Source organism: Microcaecilia unicolor, chromosome 2 (assembly GCF_901765095.1).
Source record: "Microcaecilia unicolor chromosome 2, aMicUni1.1, whole genome shotgun sequence".
Classification (NCBI taxonomy): Eukaryota; Metazoa; Chordata; class Amphibia; order Gymnophiona; family Siphonopidae; genus Microcaecilia; species Microcaecilia unicolor.
In genome coordinates this window covers 107,048,518-107,071,804 of record NC_044032.1, presented here as the reverse complement: position 1 = coordinate 107,071,804, position 23,287 = coordinate 107,048,518, and the positions used below count along the sequence as shown (strand labels likewise).

Genomic DNA, 23,287 nt, shown 5'->3' with positions numbered 1-23,287 from the left:
GGAATGCTCCTTGACTTTCCCCCTTCGTTTCCCCATCAAGGAGACCACAAAGGCAGCGAAACCAACAGAAAACACCGGGGTCACCTCGGCAGCAGACTCAGGTGCGTCTGGTCACAGCGCCATCTTGGGATCCAGGATCACCGTTCCATGTAAATGTCTCCTATTAATTTTATTTTATTTATTAGGATTTATTTACCACCTTTTTGAAAGAATTCACTCAAGGTGGTGTACAGTAAGAATAAATCAAACATAAGCAATAGACAATTACAGCAGTAAAAATATTCAAATAACAATACAAAGTATGGTATAGTACTCTACTTACAATGTCAACACAGTATGTAATAGAACATTTTAATGAACAACTGTGAAGAAACAGTGTGTTTTAAGCATGTAAAATGTATTAGATATTTTCCTATTATAATTATGTCATGAAGTGTATTTCTCCTATTTGGCCAGCAGGTGGTGTTTATTTGCTGTAAAGCAGTTATAGGGAGCTGATGTTCTTTTTCTTTAACACAAGCAGGAAGCAAGTAGCAGTATACTTTCAAATCTTGTTGACTGGGCTCTGATTGGCCCAGGAGCTCATTTCCTTTAGAGTGTACTGATTTTGCCTTCAGTCTTGGCCAGGAAGAAAGAGAGACAGATCTGTTTGCTGAGGCGTGGTGAATTATATGTCCTGTTCCTCCCAGGTACTGTTTAGTCTGTATGCAAATGTTTAGTTAGTGTTATAATTGATTCATATTTTAGTTACCTGTTATTGTTTGCCAACTGCACATTTTTGTTCACTGTTCCAAGTTCTGAGAATAAACAGAATTGTTTGTTCTGCCTGTCTGGACTGATAAAGAATCCTAGTGGTTTGTGTGTTGGGTCTGTGAGTTCTTTCTGGGAAATGTGGGACCACTGGGAGTGTACTACTACTAATCATTTCTATATTGCGCTAGTAGACGTTCGCAGCGCTGTACACTTGAATATGAAGAGACAGTCCCTGCTCGACAGAGCTTACAATCTAATTAGGACAGACAGACAGACAGCTCCAGTAACCTAGAAATCACTGGGGATAATTTGAGAGTGGGAGTCTCGCCCAGAGGTGGTTGTGACCCAGTCGGTGGGAGGAGGGTGCTAGTGTAGAGCACGAGCAGCAGGTGCAGGCAGACCTCAGCTGTGCTGGGGATAGATCCTCTGAGTGGCCACGGGGTAACCTCAGGCAGGTCGCTAGTCTTTTTGTGACAGTGAGTGAGACTAACAAGTTAGTTACTTCTTCCATTAAAGGCTTGGTTGAAGAGCCAAGCTTTTACTTGCTTCCTGAAGTAGAGATAGTCTTGTGTTAAGTGGAACCTTTCAGGCAATGCATTCCAGAGTGTGGGGGCTACTAAGGAGAAGGCTTGTTTGCGGGTATCACATCGTGTAATGTCTTTTGGAGAGGGTGTGGTCAGGGATACCCCTTGGGAGGACATTAGTGTCCTTGGAAGTGTGTAGAAGGTCATCCTGTTCTTCAAGTACTCAGGGCCATTTCTTTTAAGGGCCTTGAAGATCAGACACAGAGTTTTAAATTTAGCCCTGTATTGTACTGGTAGCCAGTGAAGTTTCTGCAAAAATGGTGTGATGTGGTCACGCACTTGCAAATATCAAGAGTTCAAACAACCCTGCTGAACTTGCTGACATACATGTGATCCAGGGGTGTAGCCAGACCTCACAGTAGGAGGGAGCCAAAGCCCGAGGTGGGAGGGCACATTTTAGTCTGCCGCTCTGCTGCCTTGCTGCTCCCCCCACCGCTCTGCTGCACCCCACAGCAGCAAATACCTTGGCGCCACCTTGTTCCCTGCCCTGCTCTCTCTTCCTCCTCATGTCCTGCATGCTACAGAGCATGCTCAATTTCACTAAAAGGAGCATGCAGGACGTGAGGAGGAGGAGAGAGCAGGGCAGGGAATGAGGCGGCGCTGGAGACCGGCGCTGGAGAAGGCTTCAGCTGGCGGGGGTTGGGGACTCCCACCAGCCAAGGTATTTGCTGCTGTGGGCCCAGATAAAATTTTGGGAGGGGAGGCCCCCGTGGTCCCAACTAGCTACACCACTGATGTGATCACTACACAAAACCAAATAAAGTGAAAAAAAAAAGCAGCACAAACGAGAGAAAAAGAAAGGTAAGAAGTGAAGCCTCAAAGCTAAATGCTCCCTCCAAGACAAAGTCTTAACAACAGGGAATACAGCACAAACTATCACAGGCCCACTCTCTGTCACTAACACAAAATATGGCACAGATGAAGACAAAAGCCAAATGGCATAAAAATTTCCACCCCAAAAATGTGAACAGCCACAGTATGTCAATAAACAGAGTCACTTAAAATCAGTGTGAGTACAAAAATCAAACACAATGGTACAGAAGGAATGGTCTGAAACATAAGTAAACATATAGGGCTAGATTTTTATCTGTTCCCTTCTCCACTACTGCCAACTCCAGACTTCGCTCCTTCTGTCTTGCTGCACCCTACGCCTGGAATAGACTTCCTGAACCCCTACGTCTTGCCCCATCCTTGACCATCTTTAAATCTAGATTGAAAGCCCACCTCTTTAACATTGCTTTTGACTCATAACCACTTGTATCCACTCACCTCCACCTACCCTCCTCTCCTCTTTCCTCTACACATTAATTGATTTGTTTGCTTTATTTTTTGTCTACTAGATTGTAAGCTCTTTGAGCAGGGACTGTCTTTCTTCTATGTTTGTGAAGCGCTGTGTACGCTTTGTAGCACTATAGAAATGCTAAATAGTAGTAGTAGTAGTAGTGCCTGAACGTTCCACACGGAAAAAAAATACACCTAAGCATATTCTCTAAAGTACGCCTAAATTTTATAGAATAGGCTTAAATTTCCATGCAGTGTATAGAATACACCGAGCGCCTCTCCACGTGACCAAATTTAGTCACAAAATAGTACTGAATTCCCATCTATAACATAATTTTAATACACAGTGCTGACAAATGCTTTTCAATAAACTTTTAAACAGTTTTTTTAAACGTATATATGTGTATATGGATGTTCTCATATGTTTTCAAAGGACAGGCACAGACTCACTGGTCTTCGAAGTTGCCAGGCATATAATAATAGCACGGTTTTACTTTTAAATTTAGTCACGGCCATTTATGCCATGTTTTACTTGAAGACATAAATCTCGATGTCTAAATTAGGTGCAGAGTGGGTGTATTCTATAACAACACACATAGATTTTAGAAATGCCCACACTCCGCCCATGGCCATGCCCCCTTTTCAACTATGCGACTTAGAATTTACGTGCACCATGTTACACAATACATTTAGCGAGTTGTGTGTGTAAACCTTAATTAATTACAATTAGTGCTGATAATTGCTTGTTAACCTCCAATTGACAGCGCTGATTAGCTAGTTAATCAATTAAGTTACATGCATTATAGAATACGCTTCGAATTTTGTGCAAAAAATAAGGTGCAATATATAGAATCTGACAGATAATATACAGCAAATAAATATAACTTAAAACAAAAAGTCCTCAGTGCATGCATGCAATCCAACTAGCACCAGATGAAAAACCGAACAAGGGGCCCCTCGTTTCACCAAAACAGCTTTGGGGTAAAGACTGTGGTTTTCAGACAAACCACAGTCACAAACCTACACCGTTTATATGCAGAAGACTGCCAGATGCTCAGGAAGGAAAAGCAGGAAGCCCTCCAACCTGGTGACAGCATCAAAAGAAAACATTCAATTCAATCTGAACTATTGTAAAACTGCCATTATCTGAAAAGAACGGAGTACCAGCTTACTGTTAACATCTTCACGGTGATGTAGACTTTTGTAAACAATTATTTCAATATTTGTATTTGATAATATGATAATTTACAGATAATTTATTTAAAAGTATTTTGGATTGGAACAGCAATCCTGGGAAAGCTGTTGAGGAATGATCTGGGACAGCCTGCCATAGGGACCAATCAACAAGGTGCTAAAAACTTCTCAAAGCAACTGAAGGCCCGTGTTAAAGCTGGGGGTGGAAACTTTGAGTATTCACAGTGACTGCAAAATTTTGACACATTATTAATTGTGCCATTTAAATGATGCTATTTTACTATGTTCTAGCTCAAACATTTTTAACGTGCAAACATTACTAGGTAGTAATGCTAAAATGTCAATAACATCAGTATAGCTTAAGATAATGAAATGTTAATAGTAATATGTAAATACGATGACTAAATAAGTATGTAAAATTTCTAATTGAAATTCAAAGCGGTTGCTGAGAAAACTGCAAAAAAATTGTAGGGAGTTAATTTTTTTGCCTCACCCTGCACAGTAGCACAAAAGTGGGGCAGAGTGACAATTTGTCACTTTTTCCTAAGTGATAAATTGTCGCCAACTCTACTCCTTTATAGCCATTTTTCAGGAATGGGAAGAAGATGCTGTCAGTAAGGTGTAATATAGCTCTATATTTGTTGTTCCGCCCTGTGATACGAGTGAGAAAGAGAAGGTTCTGGAGTGCTACTAGTGGCTCTCTTTCACTTTCCTAGTCAAGGTGTGGAGATAGGCTTGTTTGGCTGCTTGACAAAAGGTTTCAATATGATTGGTGAAGTGCATTTTCCTCTCTTTAGGAGGCTCTAGTTAGTTTACCCTCTGCTTCCCACAGGCTTGGTTTGCTGCCAAGATGAATCCGATGAATGGGGATTCTGCTCACACCAGCCAGTGGCAGCCCTACCATTAGGCCAACTGAGGCGGGGGCCTTAGGTGGCACTCTTCCTGGATCGACATCTCCCCCTTCCTTCCTCTACCCCTTCCCTGAGTTTACACTTTCCAAAAGGTAGCGGCAGCAGCAATTCCCATATGCTACCGTGCCACCAGCATCGGCCTCCTCTTTACTGTGGCTCGCCTCTCTGATGTAACTTCCTGTTTCCTCAGAGGTGGGCTGCCGTAGAGAAAAGGTCAGGATAGCATTTGGGAATCGCTAGCACTGCCACCTTTTGGAAATTGGAAAAAGAAGGTAAACTTAGGGAAGAGGATGGAGGAAAGAAGGGAGGAAATGCCAGACTGTGGCGGGGTAGGGGGTGGGGAGGGCCAGAAGCATCTCATCACTGCCTCAAGTGGCATCTTGCCTTGTGCTGCCCTTGACACCAGCCCTTCATTGATTCAGTTAGCTAAAGATATACAGTTTTACCATTCATATGAATGTACATTCCTACTATTTATGTACTTGAGATGCATAGGTGATCTAGACATATGCATGACAACTCTATAACATGGTGCCAAGATGTACCGTAGGAGCCGCAATAGGGCATGCTTAGTGCCAATTATATAATGACACTTGGGCATGCCTAAGCCATTATAACATACTAGCACAAAACTGCCTTGGTCTGCCAAAATGAAGACTCATCCACTTATGACAGCTCAATGGCTGGTGTAAGGTTGTGTGCCTAAGTATACTGTGCAATGAGCGCAACTGATATTACAATATAAGATGTGAGCATTATTTAGCAACACACCTATGGACCACCCAAGTGTATGACCCCCTTATAGTTATGCCCCAACGGCCAGATTCAGCAAATGGTGCCAAAGAGAAGGCAAAATGTAAAACAAGAAACACAGATCTAATTCACTCCCAAAATTGGGTTAAACAATCCTAAATAACCCGGGGTCCTTTTACCAAGCTGCGGTAAAAGGGGGCCTACGCTAGCATCAGCATGTGTTTTTGATGCACGCTGAGACCCCGTTTTACTGCAGTGGGTAAAAAGGCTGTCTTTTTTGCTGGATAAGAAATGGCCATGCAGTAAATGAACCACTTGCTGCACGGCCATTTGAGGGGGGGGGGGGGGGGGGGGGAGCACTTACTGCCACCCATTGAGGTGGTGGTAAAGGCTCCTACGCTAACCCGGTGGTAGACTGGCCACACAGACATTCCAGCAGAGAAGTGAGGCACCCTAGGGGGTGCTACAGTGGACTTCACATAAAAGGTTTCAGGTACACATCTCACTGTTACCCCCATATATTGTATGGTGAGCCCACCAAAATCCACCAAAAATCTTCTGTTCCCAACTGTACACCACTACAATAGCCCTTATGCCTGCAGGTGTCATCTATACAGTGGTGGAAATAAGTATTTGATCCCTTGCTGATTTTGTAAGTTTGCCCTCTGACAAAGACATGAGCAGCCCATAATTGAAGGGTAGGTTATTGGTAACAGTGAGAGATAGCACATCACAAATTAAATCCGGAAAATCACATTGTGGAAAGTATATGAATTTATTTGCATTCTGCAGAGGGAAATAAGTATTTAATCCCTCTGGCAAACAAGACCTAATACTTGGTGGCAAAACCCTTGTTGGCAAGCACAGCGGTCAGACGTCTTCTGTAGTTGATGATGAGGTTTGCACACATGTCAGGAGGAATTTTGGTCCACTCCTCTTTGCAGATCATCTCTAAATCATTAAGAGTTCTGGGCTGTCGCTTGGCAACTCGCAGCTTCAGCTCCCTCCATAAGTTTTCAATGGGATTAAGGTCTGGTGACTGGCTAGGCCACTCCATGACCCTAATGTGCTTCTTCCTGAGCCACTCCTTTGTTGCCTTGGCTGTATGTTTTGGGTCATTGTCGTGCTGGAAGACCCAGCCACGACCCATTTTTAAGGCCCTGGCGGAGGGAAGGAGGTTGTCACTCAGAATTGTACGGTACATGGCCCCATCCATTCTCCCATTGATGCGGTGAAGTAGTCCTGTGCCCTTAGCAGAGAAACACCCCCAAAACATAACATTTCCACCTCCATGCTTGACAGTGGGGACGGTGTTCTTTGGGTCATAGGCAGCATTTCTCTTCCTCCAAACACGGCGAGTTGAGTTCATGCCAAAGAGCTCAATTTTTGTCTCATCTGACCACAGCACCTTCTCCCAATCACTCTCGGCATCATCCAGGTGTTCACTGGCAAACTTCAGACGGGCCGTCACATGTGCCTTCCGGAGCAGGGGGACCTTGCGGGCACTGCAGGATTGCAATCCGTTATGTCGTAATGTGTTACCAATGGTTTTCGTGGTGACAGTGGTCCCAGCTGCCTTGAGATCATTGACAAGTTCCCCCCTTGTAGTTGTAGGCTGATTTCTAACCTTCCTCATGATCAAGGATACCCCACGAGGTGAGATTTTGCGTGGAGCCCCAGATCTTTGTCGATTGACAGTCATTTTGTACTTCTTCCATTTTCTTACTATGGCACCAACAGTTGTCTCCTTCTCGCCCAGCGTCTTACTGATGGTTTTGTAGCCCATTCCAGCCTTGTGCAGGTGTATGATCTTGTCCCTGACATCCTTAGACAGCTCCTTGCTCTTGGCCATTTTGTAGAGGTTAGAGTCTGACTGATTCACTGAGTCTGTGGACAGGTGTCTTTCATACAGGTGACCATTGCCGACAGCTGTCTGTCATGCAGGTAACGAGTTGATTTGCAGCATCTACCTGGTCTGTAGGGGCCAGATCTCTTACTGGTTGGTGGGGGATCAAATACTTATTTCCCTCTGCAGAATGCAAATAAATTCATATACTGTACTTTCCACAATGTGATTTTCCGGATTTAATTTGTGATGTGCTATCTCTCACTGTTACCAATAACCTACCCTTCAATTATGGGCTGCTCATGTCTTTGTCAGTGGGCAAACTTACAAAATCAGCAAGGGATCAAATACTTATTTCCACCACTGTAAGTGGATACAGTAGGTTTTTGGTGGGTTTGGGACGGCTCACACTTTCCACCACAAGTGTACCAGTTAGAGTGGGATATGGACCTGGGTCTCCTCTATAGTGCGCTGCACCAACCAGTAGGCTACTCCAGGGACCTGCTTGCTGTTCTAATAGGACTAGCCATAACATTTGAAGCTGCCATACAGGCTGGTGTGTACTGTTTCATTCTCATCTTTAGGGGGTGGAAGGGGATCAGTGACCACTGGGGTAGTTGGGGAGGATCATGCCTTAATCCCTTCAGTGGTCATCTGATCATTTAGGGCACCTTTTTTAACAGTTTTGATTGAAACAGGTCTAGACCAAACCATATAACTTTTAGCTCCAGACATTCCTGCTTTGTTCCATTATGGCAGGAAAACATCCAAGTTTCGAGAATACCCAAATCCCCCCCCCCCCCCCCCCCCTCAACATGCCCCATTGTGATTTGGACTTACTGCATATGAACTGCATAGAAAACTGTCTTAAAATGAGTTTTGAAAACAGGGGTTTGGATGTTTTGGCAAAAAAAAAGTCAATCTGCTGCTTTGTGCCACTTTTTGCACATTTTTTCTGTTTTGAAAATGAGCCTCATAGTGACATACTAAGGGATTCTCTATTTACCTATAGTAAAAATGTAGTGAAGGATGCTATATTGGCAAAACAGGCCAGATGCTAAAGTCAAGATTTAATTTACGTAGACATCACATGAATAATACCGGTGCCAGCTGGGTTCCCACCCCTGTGGGCCAGCACTTTACAAAACCAGATCACTGTACCAGTGACTTCATAGTAAGAATCCTGAAAGGTAACTTTAAAACAGTACAGGAACGTATGACCTTTGAAGTCAGAATGATTGAATATTTTGACACCCAACAGACAGGACTTAACAAAGATCTGGGTTTTCTAGCCCATTATAAACCATAAAATTGTACTGCTTTGTCACCCTCCTATCTCCATGCATCCACCCGACTCTTCCTGCCTCTCACCTATCCACCCCTATCCTGTTAGACTGTCACTGAAATGCTTTGATGTTTCACTTATATATACTGTCATCTACCACATTTGCTTATTTCCGATCTGACGAAGAAGGGCAACCTTCGAAAGCTAATCAAGAAATGTATTAAGTTATGTCCAATAAAAAAGGTATCATCTTATTTTCTTTTCCATGTTTTATTTTGTTTGATTTCTATTGATTACCTTTAAAAGTAGACTAACACGGCTACCACACCACTCTATTTACCTAAAAAGTATTTAATGTATTCACATGAGTGTAACCATTAAACAGTAACGATCATGTTATAAAGGTTAAACTATGCTGAAAAGTTTCACAGAGAGCATTAGTCTTGTATTTGATTTTTCTCTTTGCACAGAATTATAAAAAGTTGATATAAGTATGTGGCATAACCATACAACCTGACCAGCCATAGATGGGAGTAGCATCACTGAGTAAGGGATGGCTCAATGCTGAACCTACATATTTGCATTATAGATAAAAGCAATTTTTAGTGATATGTTAAAATGTGGTTTACCAGTTCTAAACCTGTCACCCAATTACACTTTTCATGTATAGATCTTATTCCAGCTGTTCTCACCCTCAACACTTTTTCAGTGTGGAAATGCATTCTTCTCCTTCTTATCCTGGCAGCAGACAATTCTACAAGTGGGCGCCAAGGCTGTAGTGAGGTATATGTGGCCAGTGCAGCCATACAGGGCACAAAAGAAGTGGGGGAAACAAAATTGCACCCTGTCCAGTGGCCAAGTAAGGGAAGCCAAAATGCAGTGGGTGGGGCAGGAGCATTTGGGAGCATGACACACAGTCACATTTACGGCTTGGGGCACTCCTGGTGGTCACCTTCATTTAAGCATCCAATTCTGCATGATAGAAGCCTATTCTATAATGGAATCTGGACACCCAGGTTCCATTATAAAACACTAGCATAACTCAGTATTGGTGCACCTAACATTTGGTACCTGCAGTTATATTAGCCATAGAGCTGTCATACGTGTGGGTGCCTAAATGCAAGAGACATGTGCAAATGGGAGCCCTGCCCACGTCCCACCCATGTTTCACTCATGTGGATGCCCCATTGCAAATAGCACTTAGGCGACATATAAATGTTAGCATTCTAGACAGCATTAGTAGAAAAGCATTAGTATCATAGCAATGCTATTTGAACGTTCTAATTGTGTGCTTATCAGATATTCTATCATTATTATGCTTGCATCATATTATGTCTCTGTTATTTGAATTTCAGTGCTGTTAAGTGTGTATATTTTTGATCCTGTTTCATGGTAGTCCTATTACTAAGTTTCAATTAGCTGCTTTCAAGTGTTCCTCTTTTGTTGTATTTATGTTTATACTATTCATTTTATTATTGTTACGCTGTTAACAAACTTGTAAGTTTGATGTTAAACTGTACACTACCTTGGGTGAATCTCTTCATAAAGGCAGTTAATAAATCCCAATAAATAAATGTGGATGCCTAGATTATAGAATTGCCTTTTATATGATCAGGTCCTCGCTTCCTGACTAATTTTCTTTATCTGAAGATCTGGCATCCATAGCCCACAGGGAGCCAGACTCTACTTCTGCCAACTGGAAAAATTTACTGTAGCTCTATAAAATAAATTGTACTCAGCTTCAAAGAAATCTGTTGCACCTTCAGATTAAATGACTTGAAATGGAAGAAAATTATTTCTCTTCTATGGATCAGTTACTTTCAGCTCTGCTAGAAAAAAGTAACAGGTAACTTTGCTTTAGGCTGTTTTTCAACTTTTATTTTTTGTTAGTGGTCTCCTATGGTTTATGGTTTGTTAATCTTGATATACCCTTGGATTCTCTATATGGTGCCCAAAATTGGGTGTCGATTCATGATGTGCGCCCAACAAAATTGGCTAACGAACCAATTATTATTATTAGCATTTGTATAGTGCTACCAGACGCACACAGCGCTGAACACCTGATACAAAGAGACAGTCCCTGCCCAAAAGAGCTTACAATCTAAGTAATACAGACAAGACAATTAGTGTTAATTGAGTGCTAATTGGCACTAATTGGTGCCAATTTGGATTTGCGTGGGCATCTTGCAACACACCCAAATCCCATCCTGTGCAAACCAAAAGGGGGCATGGCGGCCAAGGGAGGGACTTGAGTGGATCAGGGGCATTCCTAAAATTTGCACGCAGTGTTATAGAATACAGGGGAGGTGCACCTAAATTGGGCACTGGGAATTACACCTGGTTTCAGCACATAGGTGCCCTTTTACTAAGGTGCGTAGACACCTACACGCGTCCAACGCGCATCAATTTGGAACTACCGCCCGGCTACCATGTGCCCCAGGCGGTAATTCCATTTTTTACGTGCGTCCGATACACGTGTCAGAAAATATTTTTTATTTTCTACCACGCGGCGCTCACTGAGCGGTAATCGGCAGTACGTGTGCTGATGATTACCACCCGGTTAACGCGTGAGACCTTACTGCTAAGTCAATAGGTGGCAGGTAAGGTCTCAGGCCCAAAATGGACATGCGCCAATTTTTATTTTGCCGAACATCCATTTTCGGCCAAAAAAGGCCTTTTTTGCAGGCGCACTGAAAAATGGTCCTGCGTGCATCCAAAACATAGTAACATAGTAGATGACGGCAGAAAAAGACCTGCACGGTCCATCCAGTCTGCCCAACAAGATAAAATCATATGTGCTACTTTTTGTGTATACCTTACCTTGATTTGTATCTGTCATTTTCAGGGCACAGACCGTAGAAGTCTGCCCAGCACTAGAAGCTCCCAACCACCAACCCTTCCATCCCCCACCGGCTGCCTACACTAGCGCAGGCCATTTTTCGGTGCACCTTAGTAAAAGGACCTCTGAGTGTTATTGGGCACTCTGCTTTGAGCACCTTTTAGTGAATCTAGCCCTCACTGAATTAAGAAATAGCAAAGCAGTTTACAATAATCAAATACAATTAAAATAAAACCAGACAGGAACTACAATACTGGTAGGACAGAATAGATACAGAAAAAAGATTTGTTGTCTTTCATACAGCGAAAAAAAGTTTCATTAACAACGCAAATTCCCCCCCTAGTTTACAAGTGATCGCCAGATTCACAGCCACAGTAAAAGCTATATTGCTTTTACTAATACTCTATATCAGATTCTGGATATATCTTTTTCCTTACCTAAGGGTCCACATGTAGCCATGCTTGTAAGGGAAGTAGTTGCCTGGCTCATTGCAGCAGTATTTCAGATCAACAAAGCCACAACAATACAGCAGATCTGCTTCATCCTCTTGCCTTGGACAGCTGAAAGTATCCACAAACTTGTTATTGGCATTGTAATAACTGGCACAGGTTACACTCGCATCCCCTGACATCCTAGAATGATGGAGGAGAGACACCAACACTGTTTTGGCACCAGCTTAAGTGAGTAACCTGCAGGAGTTGTTGGCTGCTTTTCTGTCCTAACTCAAGGTCTCTCATTTTCCCTTCTTTACCCTACAGGCATACTTTTAAACATTTTTCTAAAGGATGAGGACAGATTTTTTAAAAATGATCTATTAGCGCCCTCTACTGTATCTTGACATTTTAAAAGACATCTTTTATTTGTTAAGAGCTTTGGTTTCAGTGGACAACATTGGAGAAAACCTTTGAAAACCAGGGTCTATGTTACTTCATAGGTTAATTGCTATAGACATATTTTGCATTTCTTTTTATTGGGTGCCATATATAGAATCGGGGAGCTAATTCAAAGTATGCATTGATAATTCTGGTTTATGCATAACCTATTTTTGTACTTTTGTAATATCCCATGCAGTTCTTAAAAAAAAAAAAAACCTTTTGCCCCTTCTTTGTTTTCCCTTCCAACTAGTCTTGTCCTAGCAGTGGCAGCCCTTGGCCAGGGCAGTGCACTAAGCCTCTTTCCAGACTCCTGTCATCATGTGCCTTAAATGTAGCCTCTGGGTGTTGCTATTCTACAATGACAATGGGGGTCCTTTTTCAAAAGCTGTCTCCCCCTCAGTAGCTGTCTCCCAATGATGACTCCCCTCCCCCCAACTGAACTCTCAATACTGCTCTCTAGCTTTTATCTTCTCTACCTGCACATACCTCACCAGCTCCTTCACCCCAGCACACTGACACCAGTTTACACTCCCCCTCCCTCCAGTAGCACAGACACCCAGTTCACGCTACCCCTCCCTCCATTAACACAGATGCCCCAGTTTGTGCTCCCCCCTCTCCGCAGCAATGCTAAAGAAACAAATGGAAAAGAAAGAAATTAAATTAAATCAACTTCAGCTTCAAGTAGGTTCAGTAGCTTCAAATAACCAAACGTCGGGTAGCTGTATTTCATAGGAACTAATCCATTATTCTGACATGGCGCCACGTTTCACCATCCTAGCTGCATCAGGTCTGTGAAAAAAAATGCATAATATAAGTACTCCAAACAGCCACTGATAGTCCTGTACCACTCTCTTAGATCAACTTATCAGCACATCTAGTATTAGAAAGCCACCTACCCAAAATGGTGGTGGCGTTGTTCAAAACCAGTTAAATGCAAAATCAGGTGACATTGACCAATGAATGAAATCACTCCATTGAGAACCAATTCAATTTCTCATTCAGACCACTTGGTGATACTGATTGGAGATTGAAAATCCATTGCTGCTCTTTCATATTAAGAATTCTCTCCAAATTTCCACCCATCCTCCCAATATCAGTTACTACATCAATAATGTGCCATTTCAGGTCAGTGATAGTATGTTTCAACTGAAGCCAATGAGCTACAATAAGAGCCGATACTTGTCCTTTAGTAATCCTAGATTTATGTTCATTCAGTCAAATCTTCATTTTCCTACTAGTTCTACCTATATTCACCTTTTTCATAGGGACATAATAACCATAGAGTGGAAGAAGAGAAAGAGATGGTGTCATGGGTGAATTTTGCTTAATAAAAAGAACCATCAGAAGGAAGAGAAGGAAGAGAATAGAGTCCAGGGTCTGTTTTTGAATTTGTACATGGGAAAGGAGGAGGTTGGTTGGCTAAACTTAGTCCTGTTCTTGAGGTGTCTAGGTTTGGCTGGTCTGGTTAGATTGCTAACAGTGAAAATCTGTGCTAGCCACCTAATTTTCTTCCACTGTCCTAACCCCAGTTCCAGACTTGCCTGGAATCTGACTAACATTCTAAATTTCACAAGTTGGCTTTAATATAGCCAAAGTTAGCAGGTTTGCCTGGTCAATTTTCAAAGGCCTTAGCTGGCTAGATCTCTTTAAATTCTGACCTCTTGAATTTTAGTACGGGCATCCATGTTAATAGGGGGAAATTGTGTCAGCATAAATGCCATTTTAATGCATGTTAAATGTTAATGCAAGCATTAAGAGAGTAATTTTTTAAACCCATAGGCGTAGTTTGACTGTTTCATTTGGGGGGGCAAAGAATGGGCGGAGCATATTAGCATATCATTTGCATATATAAATATGCAAATGAATATGCTAATATGGAGGAAGGAAATTAAATTTACAGGCAAAATATCACAGATGCACATTTCAAAAAGCTGACACATTTCAATTAATAAATTATGAATAAAATACTTTTATTTACCTTTGTTGTCTGATCATTTAGTTTTTCTATTCGCTTTGATCCCAGTGTCTTCTGTTTTATGCAGTGTCTTCTTTCCAGTAGGCTTCCCTCTGCTCCCCACCCTCCCAGTCCCATCCATCTCTTGCTCCTTCCCTCTGCTCCCCAACCCTCCCAGTTCCATCCATCTTCTGTTCCTTCCCTCTGCTCACCATCCCTCCGTCCCATCCATCTTCTGCTCCTTCCCTCTGCTGTGCCTGACCTCTCCCAATTCCATCCATTTCCTGGTCCATCCCTCTGCTCCCCACCCCTCGCAGTCCCATCCATCTCTTGCTCCTTCCCTCTGCTTCCCACCCCTCCCAGTCCCATTCATCTCCTGCTCCTTCCCTCTGCTTCCCACCCCTCCCAGTCCCATCCATCTCTTGCTCTTTCCCTCTGCTTCCCACCCCTCCCAGTCCCATTCATTTCCTGCTCCTTCCCTCTGCTTCCCACCCCTCCCAGTCCCATCCATCTCTTGCTCCTTCCCTCTGCTTCCCACCCCTCCCAGTCCCATTCATCTCCTGCTCCTTCCCTCTGCTTCCCACCCCTCCCAGTCCCATCCATCTCTTGCTCCTTCCCTCTGCTTCCCACCCCTCCCAGTCCCATCCATCTCTTGCTCCTTCCCTCTGCTTCCCACCCCTCCCAGTCCCATTCATCTCCTGCTCCTTCCCTCTGCTTCCCACCCCTCCCAGTCCCATCCATCTTCCCTCTGCTCCCCCCCCCCGAGGTCCAAGATGGTGACTCCGTTTACCCCCTCTCTTCCTCCCTCCGGTGCAGGCAACAGTCTTCAGCTTTTCCAGCGTTCCTGGCAGCGGTAGCGATGTACACGCTGCCTTCGGTCTGCCCCGGAAGCCTTCTCTTCAAGTTCCTGTTCCCACCTATGCGGGAACAGGAACTTGAAGAGAAGGCTTCGGGGCAGAGCCAAAGGCAGCGTGTACAACGCTACCGCTGCCAGGAACGCTGGAAGACTGCTGCCTGCGCCGGAGGGAGGGAGGAAGAGAGAGGGGTAGATGGACACGCTCCTCTCCGTCCACTTGGCTTCCCTGCCCTCTCTGTCTGCATCCCGCCCGAAAGGAAATGGCGTCAGAGGAAGGCGGGACGCAGATAGAGAGGGCAGGGAAGCCAAGCGGACGGAGAGGAGCGCGTGCCTGCATGTTTTTTTTTTTTTTAAGTAATGGCGCGGCGGTGCCTCGCGTCGTTTGGGGGGGGGCATTGCCCCCCCCTCGCCCCCCCCAGTCTACGCCTATGTTTAAACCATTGTTACTTGTGAAACACTGAATTATATATGTAAATGGGTGCATAAAATTACACCATGCCAAAAACTATGCACTATGCAGTGGATATGCTCAAGGGCAAAGTGTGGGTGGCGTGGTAATTTACACATGCATAAGTAATTATACACTAGCATTTAGACTGGCTCCAAGTACACACTAATATTTAGACAGGCATAATATCCACACCTTCAATCTAGGCTCTGCTTTTGCAGTATTTGCCCTCGTGTTTTATAAAGACACATAGGTGCCCATGGAGCTTATTTTTGAAGTATATAGATGTCTCAAAATGCCTAAATGGATGTCCATGTGCTTGAAACATCCAAATCCCAATTTTGCAAAGGCAGAAAAGAGATGTCCAAAACTGCAGTATGTCCAAATAGCGAGGGGACTTATTGTGGGCGTGTTTTGGACAGGAATAGGGAGGGTCTAAAATCAGGACAGCCAAACTTCCAAGCTTAAAAAGAAGGATGTCCTAAGTTGGACATGTTTCAGAAGCGGAGCCAGGTTGACGGTGCGGGGGGAGCAAAAGTGGCGCGAGAGCGAACTTCCGCTTCCGCAGCGCATATTTTCAATGTAACATGATGAGAAACAAACAGGCACCGGCAGAACTCCGTTTGGGGGAGCGGCCACTCCCCTGGCACTCCACCTAGCTACGCCACTGGTTTCAGTCACATCCATGGTACAAAAAGGTGCTTTGATCGAGCAGCTGACCACTGGAAAGATTAAGGCTTGCCATCTCCTTAATCCCCCAGTGTTTGCTGTCCATTTCTCTCTCCCTTGAAAATGAAATTGAAACGGTATACCAGGCTCTGTATTATGGGCATTCTTAGCAGAACAAGAAGCAAGTCTGAAGAGTAGCCTAACAGTTAATGCAGTGGACTTTAAATCATGGGACTCAGATTCAAATCTTACTTTAACTCCTTTTTTTTTTTTTTTTAAATTGTGATCTCTCCAGAAATAGAAAAATAGACTGTACCTAAATGTGTAAGCCACCAGCAAGCCTGAAGGTGTACATTCAGGTACAGCAGGCATTTTTTGGTTTCTGGAAGGCAATTCTATAAAGGGGCACCCATTTATAGGTGCCAAGAAAGTTTAGCAACACAAATATGCACCTAAAATTTAGGTCCAGCCATTTACATCAGCCATAGTGTTGTTGCAAATGCCTGTGCCTAGATTGCTAACAAACACACAGAAATGATAGTACAGTACAGTCTCGATTATCCAATTTTTGCTAATCCGACCATCCGGCATATCTGACAGACTTCCCGGTGACGTCACCGTGTCTCTTTCCATTTGGTTCAGATCTGGGACACTACTTTTACAGCAAAACAGCACCGTTGTGACCCAGGACCCTGCTTTTACAGCCTTTGTTTACGCATCACTTGAGGGGTTACCATTATTTTCCATATTATCCAACTTTTCATTTATCCGACGTCAGGTTGGTCCCATTTACATTGGATAATTGAGACTTTACTTTATTCTATAATTACATGTGTAACTGTGAGCTCCACCCATGCTCTCCAACAGGTTTGTCCAACCTCAGTCTTCAAAGGCCACAGTCCAGTCGGGTTTTCAGGATTTCCCCAACGAATATGCATTAGATCTATTTGCATGCACTGCCTCTATTATATGCAAATAGACCTCAAGCATATTCATTGGGGATATCCTGAAAACCGGACCTGGCGAGGGTCAAGGTTGGACACCCCTGCTCTACATAGACTATGCCAACTGTCAAACTACACATCATCACATCTAGGCACTAAATTATTGAGTAGCATGCAGCCAGGATATTGTCATTTACATGTGTATGTACACATATATGCATGCATATATTGGTATTCTGGTCATTTACACGTTTGGTGCCTAAATGTTGACATCCTCTTTGTAGAATTACCCCCTTCATGCATTACTGTTAACGTAATACAGCTTAGTAAATAGATTTCTTATTTTGCAAAACCATGTTAGCAGAAGTTAACAAAAGAAAATATCATGTTCGTTGCTAGAAGTGGGGAGAAATGTTTGGAAGAACACATGAAAAGGTGAGAAACTCATGGCTTGTCCAGCAGGGACCATAAGTAAATATATATCCACAGTTTGCAGATTCAAAACTCCCTGCTGGAGTTTCTACTTGATGGAATAGTTCAAGTGCCACTCTAAGCTTCCCCTGGGCCACCAAGGGGGGGGGGGGGGGGGCAGGGAGGGCAAAATTCCACAGGCCCAGCCTCCGGGGGGGGGGGGGCAGTGCCACCAAGCTTCTTTCTGCCTGCCTGTTTAGGGGTCTGTCCTCTCCTGCTCCTGGTGTCACCCAGGACCCAGATGATTGCATTAGCGTGATATCACATTAATGCAATCATCTGGGTCGTGACTCCCGGCACGGATAGGAGCAGGAGAGGACAGACTGAGGGGGCAGGCAGGCAGGAAGAGGCTTGTCATGTAGGGCTCAGGCCCCCACTTAGAGGCAAAGAAAGAAAGGTAAGGGGGCAGGCAGGAGGGATCGGCAGCGCAGTTCTGCCCTGGGCCCAGCTGTGTCTCTTGATGGCCCTGGGCTTCCCCATTGGTGCTACCCCTTTTCAGAGAAACGTTTGTGCACTGTGGATAGCATGCATACTTTTCCCTAGACTACAGAGAATGAGGAAATTTTCAAAGGGGCTTTCTTCTCAGGAAAACACCTGTTTTTGTAAGCTGGTCATGCAAAATGCAGCAATAATTTTTTATAAGACCTCTTCATTTGTAGGCTTAGCTTTATTGGTTAGGTGATTTGTCTGTGGCGATGATAGAGTAAAGTTTGCTGATGAGATAGCCAGAGCAGCAATCACAGCAGCAGCCCAATGTACAGCTGATAAATGGATGGCAGATCAATCTCCCAAATCGGAACAATGGCAAAATCAGTTGCCAGAAGTAATGGAAAGTGATAAAATGATTGCCTAATTTAAAAATGACAAACAAGTTGATGAATAATAAAAGGAATGGTCTTACTGGACAGTTACTAGAGGATGAGAAATAACCACTTTATAATGCCCTCAACTGCTCCAGTCAGAACTTTAGAATTTATTAGGTCTACCCAGTGAATGAGTGAATGACAAGCATACCTTAGGAAAAAATTATGATTTGGACACACTGTGTAATTGAAGCTGGAATCTAAATAAGCGTGGTACATAGTTAAAGGATTGTACTACTTGACATTTTACATTTTTTCTATAAGGTTGCCTTTCATTTTTGTTGCTATCCAATTATCTTTGGTATATGACTAAGATTATGTGTACTCTGTGGGGGTTGTTCCATTAAAGAACCACATGAACTGGATGTACACATTTTATTATTACACCATTAAAAAGGGTTTTGAAAAAATAAAACAAGATGTGACATACAGGGAGCTGAGCAAATGCTTGACAGATGAGTGACAAAAGCTGTTTAAAAAAAGGTTGGGACCTGGGAAAACTGATAAAAGAAGGAATGCTGAACGCTAGCCAGAAATGGCATGGCCTAATTTTCTGTTGTTCATCTGATACACAGGGTATTGCAAAACTCTCCTCCGAGTGCTGTCGCCAGGGAGAAAGGAAATAGAATCTTACAGATCTTGAAGACAGGGAAATCAAATATCTGTCCATATAATAATGGGCTCTTCCAAATTTGATCATATTAATCCTGCTTTATTTAATTTATACAGGCTTCCTGTAGAATGGAGAATCAATTATAAAAAAAATGTCTTATATTTCAGATTTTGAATACAATTGTTCCTGCTATTATTGCCACCAGTTTGCATGTATATCAACATCTAATTATTACTTGAATTGGTTATTATTCTATTTACCATTAACCTTCTCTTTGCTTAATGTACAATTTCTCATTCATAATAGATTTTCTAAATGTTAAACATCCATAGCTATCACAGTATGTTTACGATACTGTATTGTTAAATTGGATTCTTACAACAATCAGGGGCGTAGCCCGACCTCGGCGGGAGGGGGAGGGGGTCCAGAGCCCAAGGTGGGGGGGCAGATTAGCCCGCCGACCCCCCCCCGCCTCTTTCGACCCCCCTCTTGCCGCCGACCCTCACCCGTCACCACCGCTGGGGCTACATACAGGACATGCACGCAGAACATCTGGAGTCAGGACTGACAGAAACAGATCAGCGAAGGCGCTGAAGACCAGCTGGCAGGGGTTGGGGACCCCCGCCAGCAAAGGTACCTGGTGGCGGCAGGGGAGGGTTGGTGGTGGGAGGAGGGAGGATCGAAAGTGGCATGGGAGGGTCGGCAGTGGGGGGGGGGGGGGGGGGGGGGGAAAGTAGAGGGGGCCAGGGCAAAATCTGTGGGGGTCCATGCCACCACCTAGCTAAGCCCCTGCAACAAATTACTTTCTTATGCATTATTCTTTGTTATGTATCCTATAATGTTTATTGTAAGCCACATTGAACTCAAACTTGTTTGGGATAATGTGGGATATAAATGTCACAAATAAATAAATAAATCTAGGATTTTAAGGTCAGCTGATAAACATTTATTAGATGAGCCATTGTTTCATTTGGTAAAAAATCATATATATTCAATTTTTATATTTCTGTCCCTAAACTGTGGAACGCTCTGCCATCAGATATGTGAGCAATCAAAGAGTGTTGGATTATCTAAAAATATTTGGGCTGATATTCAAAGTGATTTAAGTGGACTGGAGAGGCGCCTGCCCGCTTAAATAGCTTCCTGCCTCCTAACTGGGGATATTCAACGGCACTTAACTGAAGAGTGCTGCTGAATATTCCATCAGACCACCCAAACAAAAAGTGGGAAGGTCATAGGTGGCACTGGGGAGGAGCCCCAGGTTATGCAGGTGCCAGCAATATTCAGTGCCGGCACCCACATAGCTAAGCGGCTTCATTTAGGAGCTCAAGAGCTGTCTTGGTGTCTTAAATAAGACCGCTTAGCTATGAGGGTGACGGCTCTGTATATTGGGCCAGCCTACTCGCAAATCTTTTTTTTTAAGCCACCGAGCCCCCTTCACCAATGTCCCCCCTGGAAAAAACCACACCATCCATGCAGGCAGGGCCTTCCCTTGGGCCTACCTGTATACCTGGTGGTCCAGCAGGGTCATTGGGGGTAGGAGCGCAGCCCCTTTGCTCCTGCCCCTTGTGACACTTCTCTAAAATGGCTGCCGTGACCTCTCGTGGCAACTCATGGTACTAGATGAAGTACTGCAAGCTGCTGCAAGAGGTTGCGGCAGCCATTTTAGACCAGTCCCGCAAGGGGCAGGAATGAGGGGGCTGCACTCCTGCCCTCAATAACCCCGCTCGACCACCAGGGATACAGGTAGACCCGGGAGGAGAGTCTGCCTGCACAGCTGGGGGATGTCTTCAGGGGGGGTGTGTCTTGATGTGGACTGGGAAGGAAAGAGGGGATATTGTCAGGGGGGGGGCTTGAGGGGGCTCGGAGGCTTAAAAAAAAAAGAAAAAATAAGTTATGCGGGCCGGCCTGGCCCGATATTCAGTCGGGGCTTCCACCAGTACTTCTGTTACTGATGGCATTATACACACTGTTTGCGCTCCAGGGAATTATGTACTAAAAATATCAAAATAATACAATATATTGAACATAATAGTATTTACAGTATTTTGGGAAATATATGCAGGCACTTTAACACTTGGCTCTCAGTCAGCCTTAGCTCCCAAGTCCAGCGTCTTCCTGTTGGCTATTTGTTAGTTTTCAGCAGGACTGTAACAGAAATTGAGCTTACTGACAAATGTAAATTAATACACCTATCAATGTTTTTGCTAGATTGCCAAAAGGCCACCAGGCTTCAGCTCCACTAGCCTTTAGTTTGCTGCTGAGTTACCAAACATGGTTAGAGCAGAAGGCTGAGAACCAGGGAAGCCAGGGTTCAAAACCCACTGATGTTCCTTGAGATTTTGAACAAGTCACTTAACCCTCCATTGCCTCAGATACAAAACTTAAATTGTAAGCCCTCTAGGGACATGAAAATATCTAATGCACTTGAATGTAACTTGCCTTGAGCTATTACTGAGAAAGGTGTAGTCTAAATCCAAAAATCCAATACTAGGCTTAGTGTGAAGTAATCCAAAATACTACAACTGTCACTCAGGACCTACAGAGCAATTCCAACATACCATAATAGCACCAGCATTAACTTCCAGAAGTCACACAGCAAGCTCCTACCTAGAAAAAGATAGTACCACAAACACTGTAGTGAGCACTAGAACATTAATAAACCTATTAGGTTTTATTTTATTTAGGAAGTATTTTTTCACGGAGAGAGTGGTAGATACTTGGAATGCCCTCCCATGGGAGGTGGTGGAGATGAAAACGGTAGCGGAATTCAAGCATGCGTGGGATAAACATGAAGGAATCCTGTGCAGAAGGAATGGATCCTCAGAAGCTTAGCCGAGATTGGGAGGCGGGGCTGGTGTTTGGGTGGTGGGGCTAGTTCTGGGCAAGACTTCTACGGTCTGTGTCCTGAAAATGGCAGATACAAATCAAGGTAAGGTATGCACAAGAAGTAGCACATATGAGTTTATCTTGTTGGGCAGACTAGATGGACCGTGCAGGTCTTTTTCTGCCGTCATCTACTATGTTACTGGAAAACTAAACAAACCAGACTAGAACAGATCGATCATCTATTTCACGCATGCAGAACCCAGTATGAAATAAGTAACCACAAAATAAAAATAGAAATAAAAATTGAATTTAACCCTTCAAAGAGTGCAACACCAGAGAAAGCAATGTGTGTCTCCCAGTACTGTCCTCCCATCCATAATCTGTCCCCCCCAACACCCTTCCAGCATTTGCCCGTCTCCCCACTTCCATCCATCATCTGCCCCTCTGTCCTCTTCTCCCCCCTCCACTTCCACCCCGCATGTGCTTCTTTGTCCTCCCCACTTGCTACCAGCATTTGCCCCTCTGTCCTCCCCATTTCCATCCATCGTTTGCCCCTCTGTCTTCTATCTCCCCTCCCCAATTTCTATCCAGCATGTGCCCTTCTGTACTCCTCCTTCTCCTCCCCACTTCCATTTATCCTCTTCCTTCTCCCCACTTCCATCCATTGTCTGCCCCTCTGTCCTCCCCACTTTCTCCCAGCATTTGCCCTCTCTCCTCTCCCTATTTCCATTCAGTGGCTGCGCCATCTTTCCTCCCCAATTCCATTGTGTCTGCCCCTCTGTTCTCCCCACTTCCATCCAGCATGCGCCCCTCTGTCCTTTTCACGTCCTTCTAGCATTTACCCTCTCTGTCCTCCCTACTTCCATCCATCATTTGCCCTCTGTCCCCCCTTCCTGCCAGCAATTGCCCCCTCTCTCCTCCCCATTTCCATCCAGCATGCACCCATCTTTCAATATCATCTATGGTGGAATATGGTTTGTCTTATATATAAATTAGAGTTGGCCAGTGCCATAGACTCTATTAGATATTTGGCTGTGTTAAGAATGTGGTCTCCTATGAAACAATATCTGAGTACTTTAAGATATTTGGAGGGCCATTTTTGATATGATGTCTAAAACCAAATTGATAAATATAATTGAATGGACTCAGTTATACTCTATTTAGGGAGATTAAATATAATACGAAGCAACTCCCAGCCTACACGTAAACACACTTATCTATAATTTTTTTGGACCATCAGAAATAGCATTTTATTTCCATTTCTCACTGCTATAAATATAGCAGTTCAACGCTGCACTCGTTATTGGTCCACTTTTAGT

General features: G+C 43.8%; 1 protein-coding gene across 1 annotated transcript in view; it reads right to left on the bottom strand.

Moving 5' to 3' along the window:
* The window catches only part of SHISAL2B (shisa like 2B), a 42,808-nt gene extending 30,731 nt beyond the window's left edge, over nt 1–12,077 (bottom strand). Inside the window, exon 1 of the mRNA XM_030192282.1 lies at nt 11,884–12,077. Coding sequence (XP_030048142.1) covers nt 11,884–12,077 — 194 coding nt within the window. The remainder of the gene's footprint in view (nt 1–11,883) is intronic.
* Between the last annotated feature and the right edge of the window lie 11,210 nt (nt 12,078–23,287).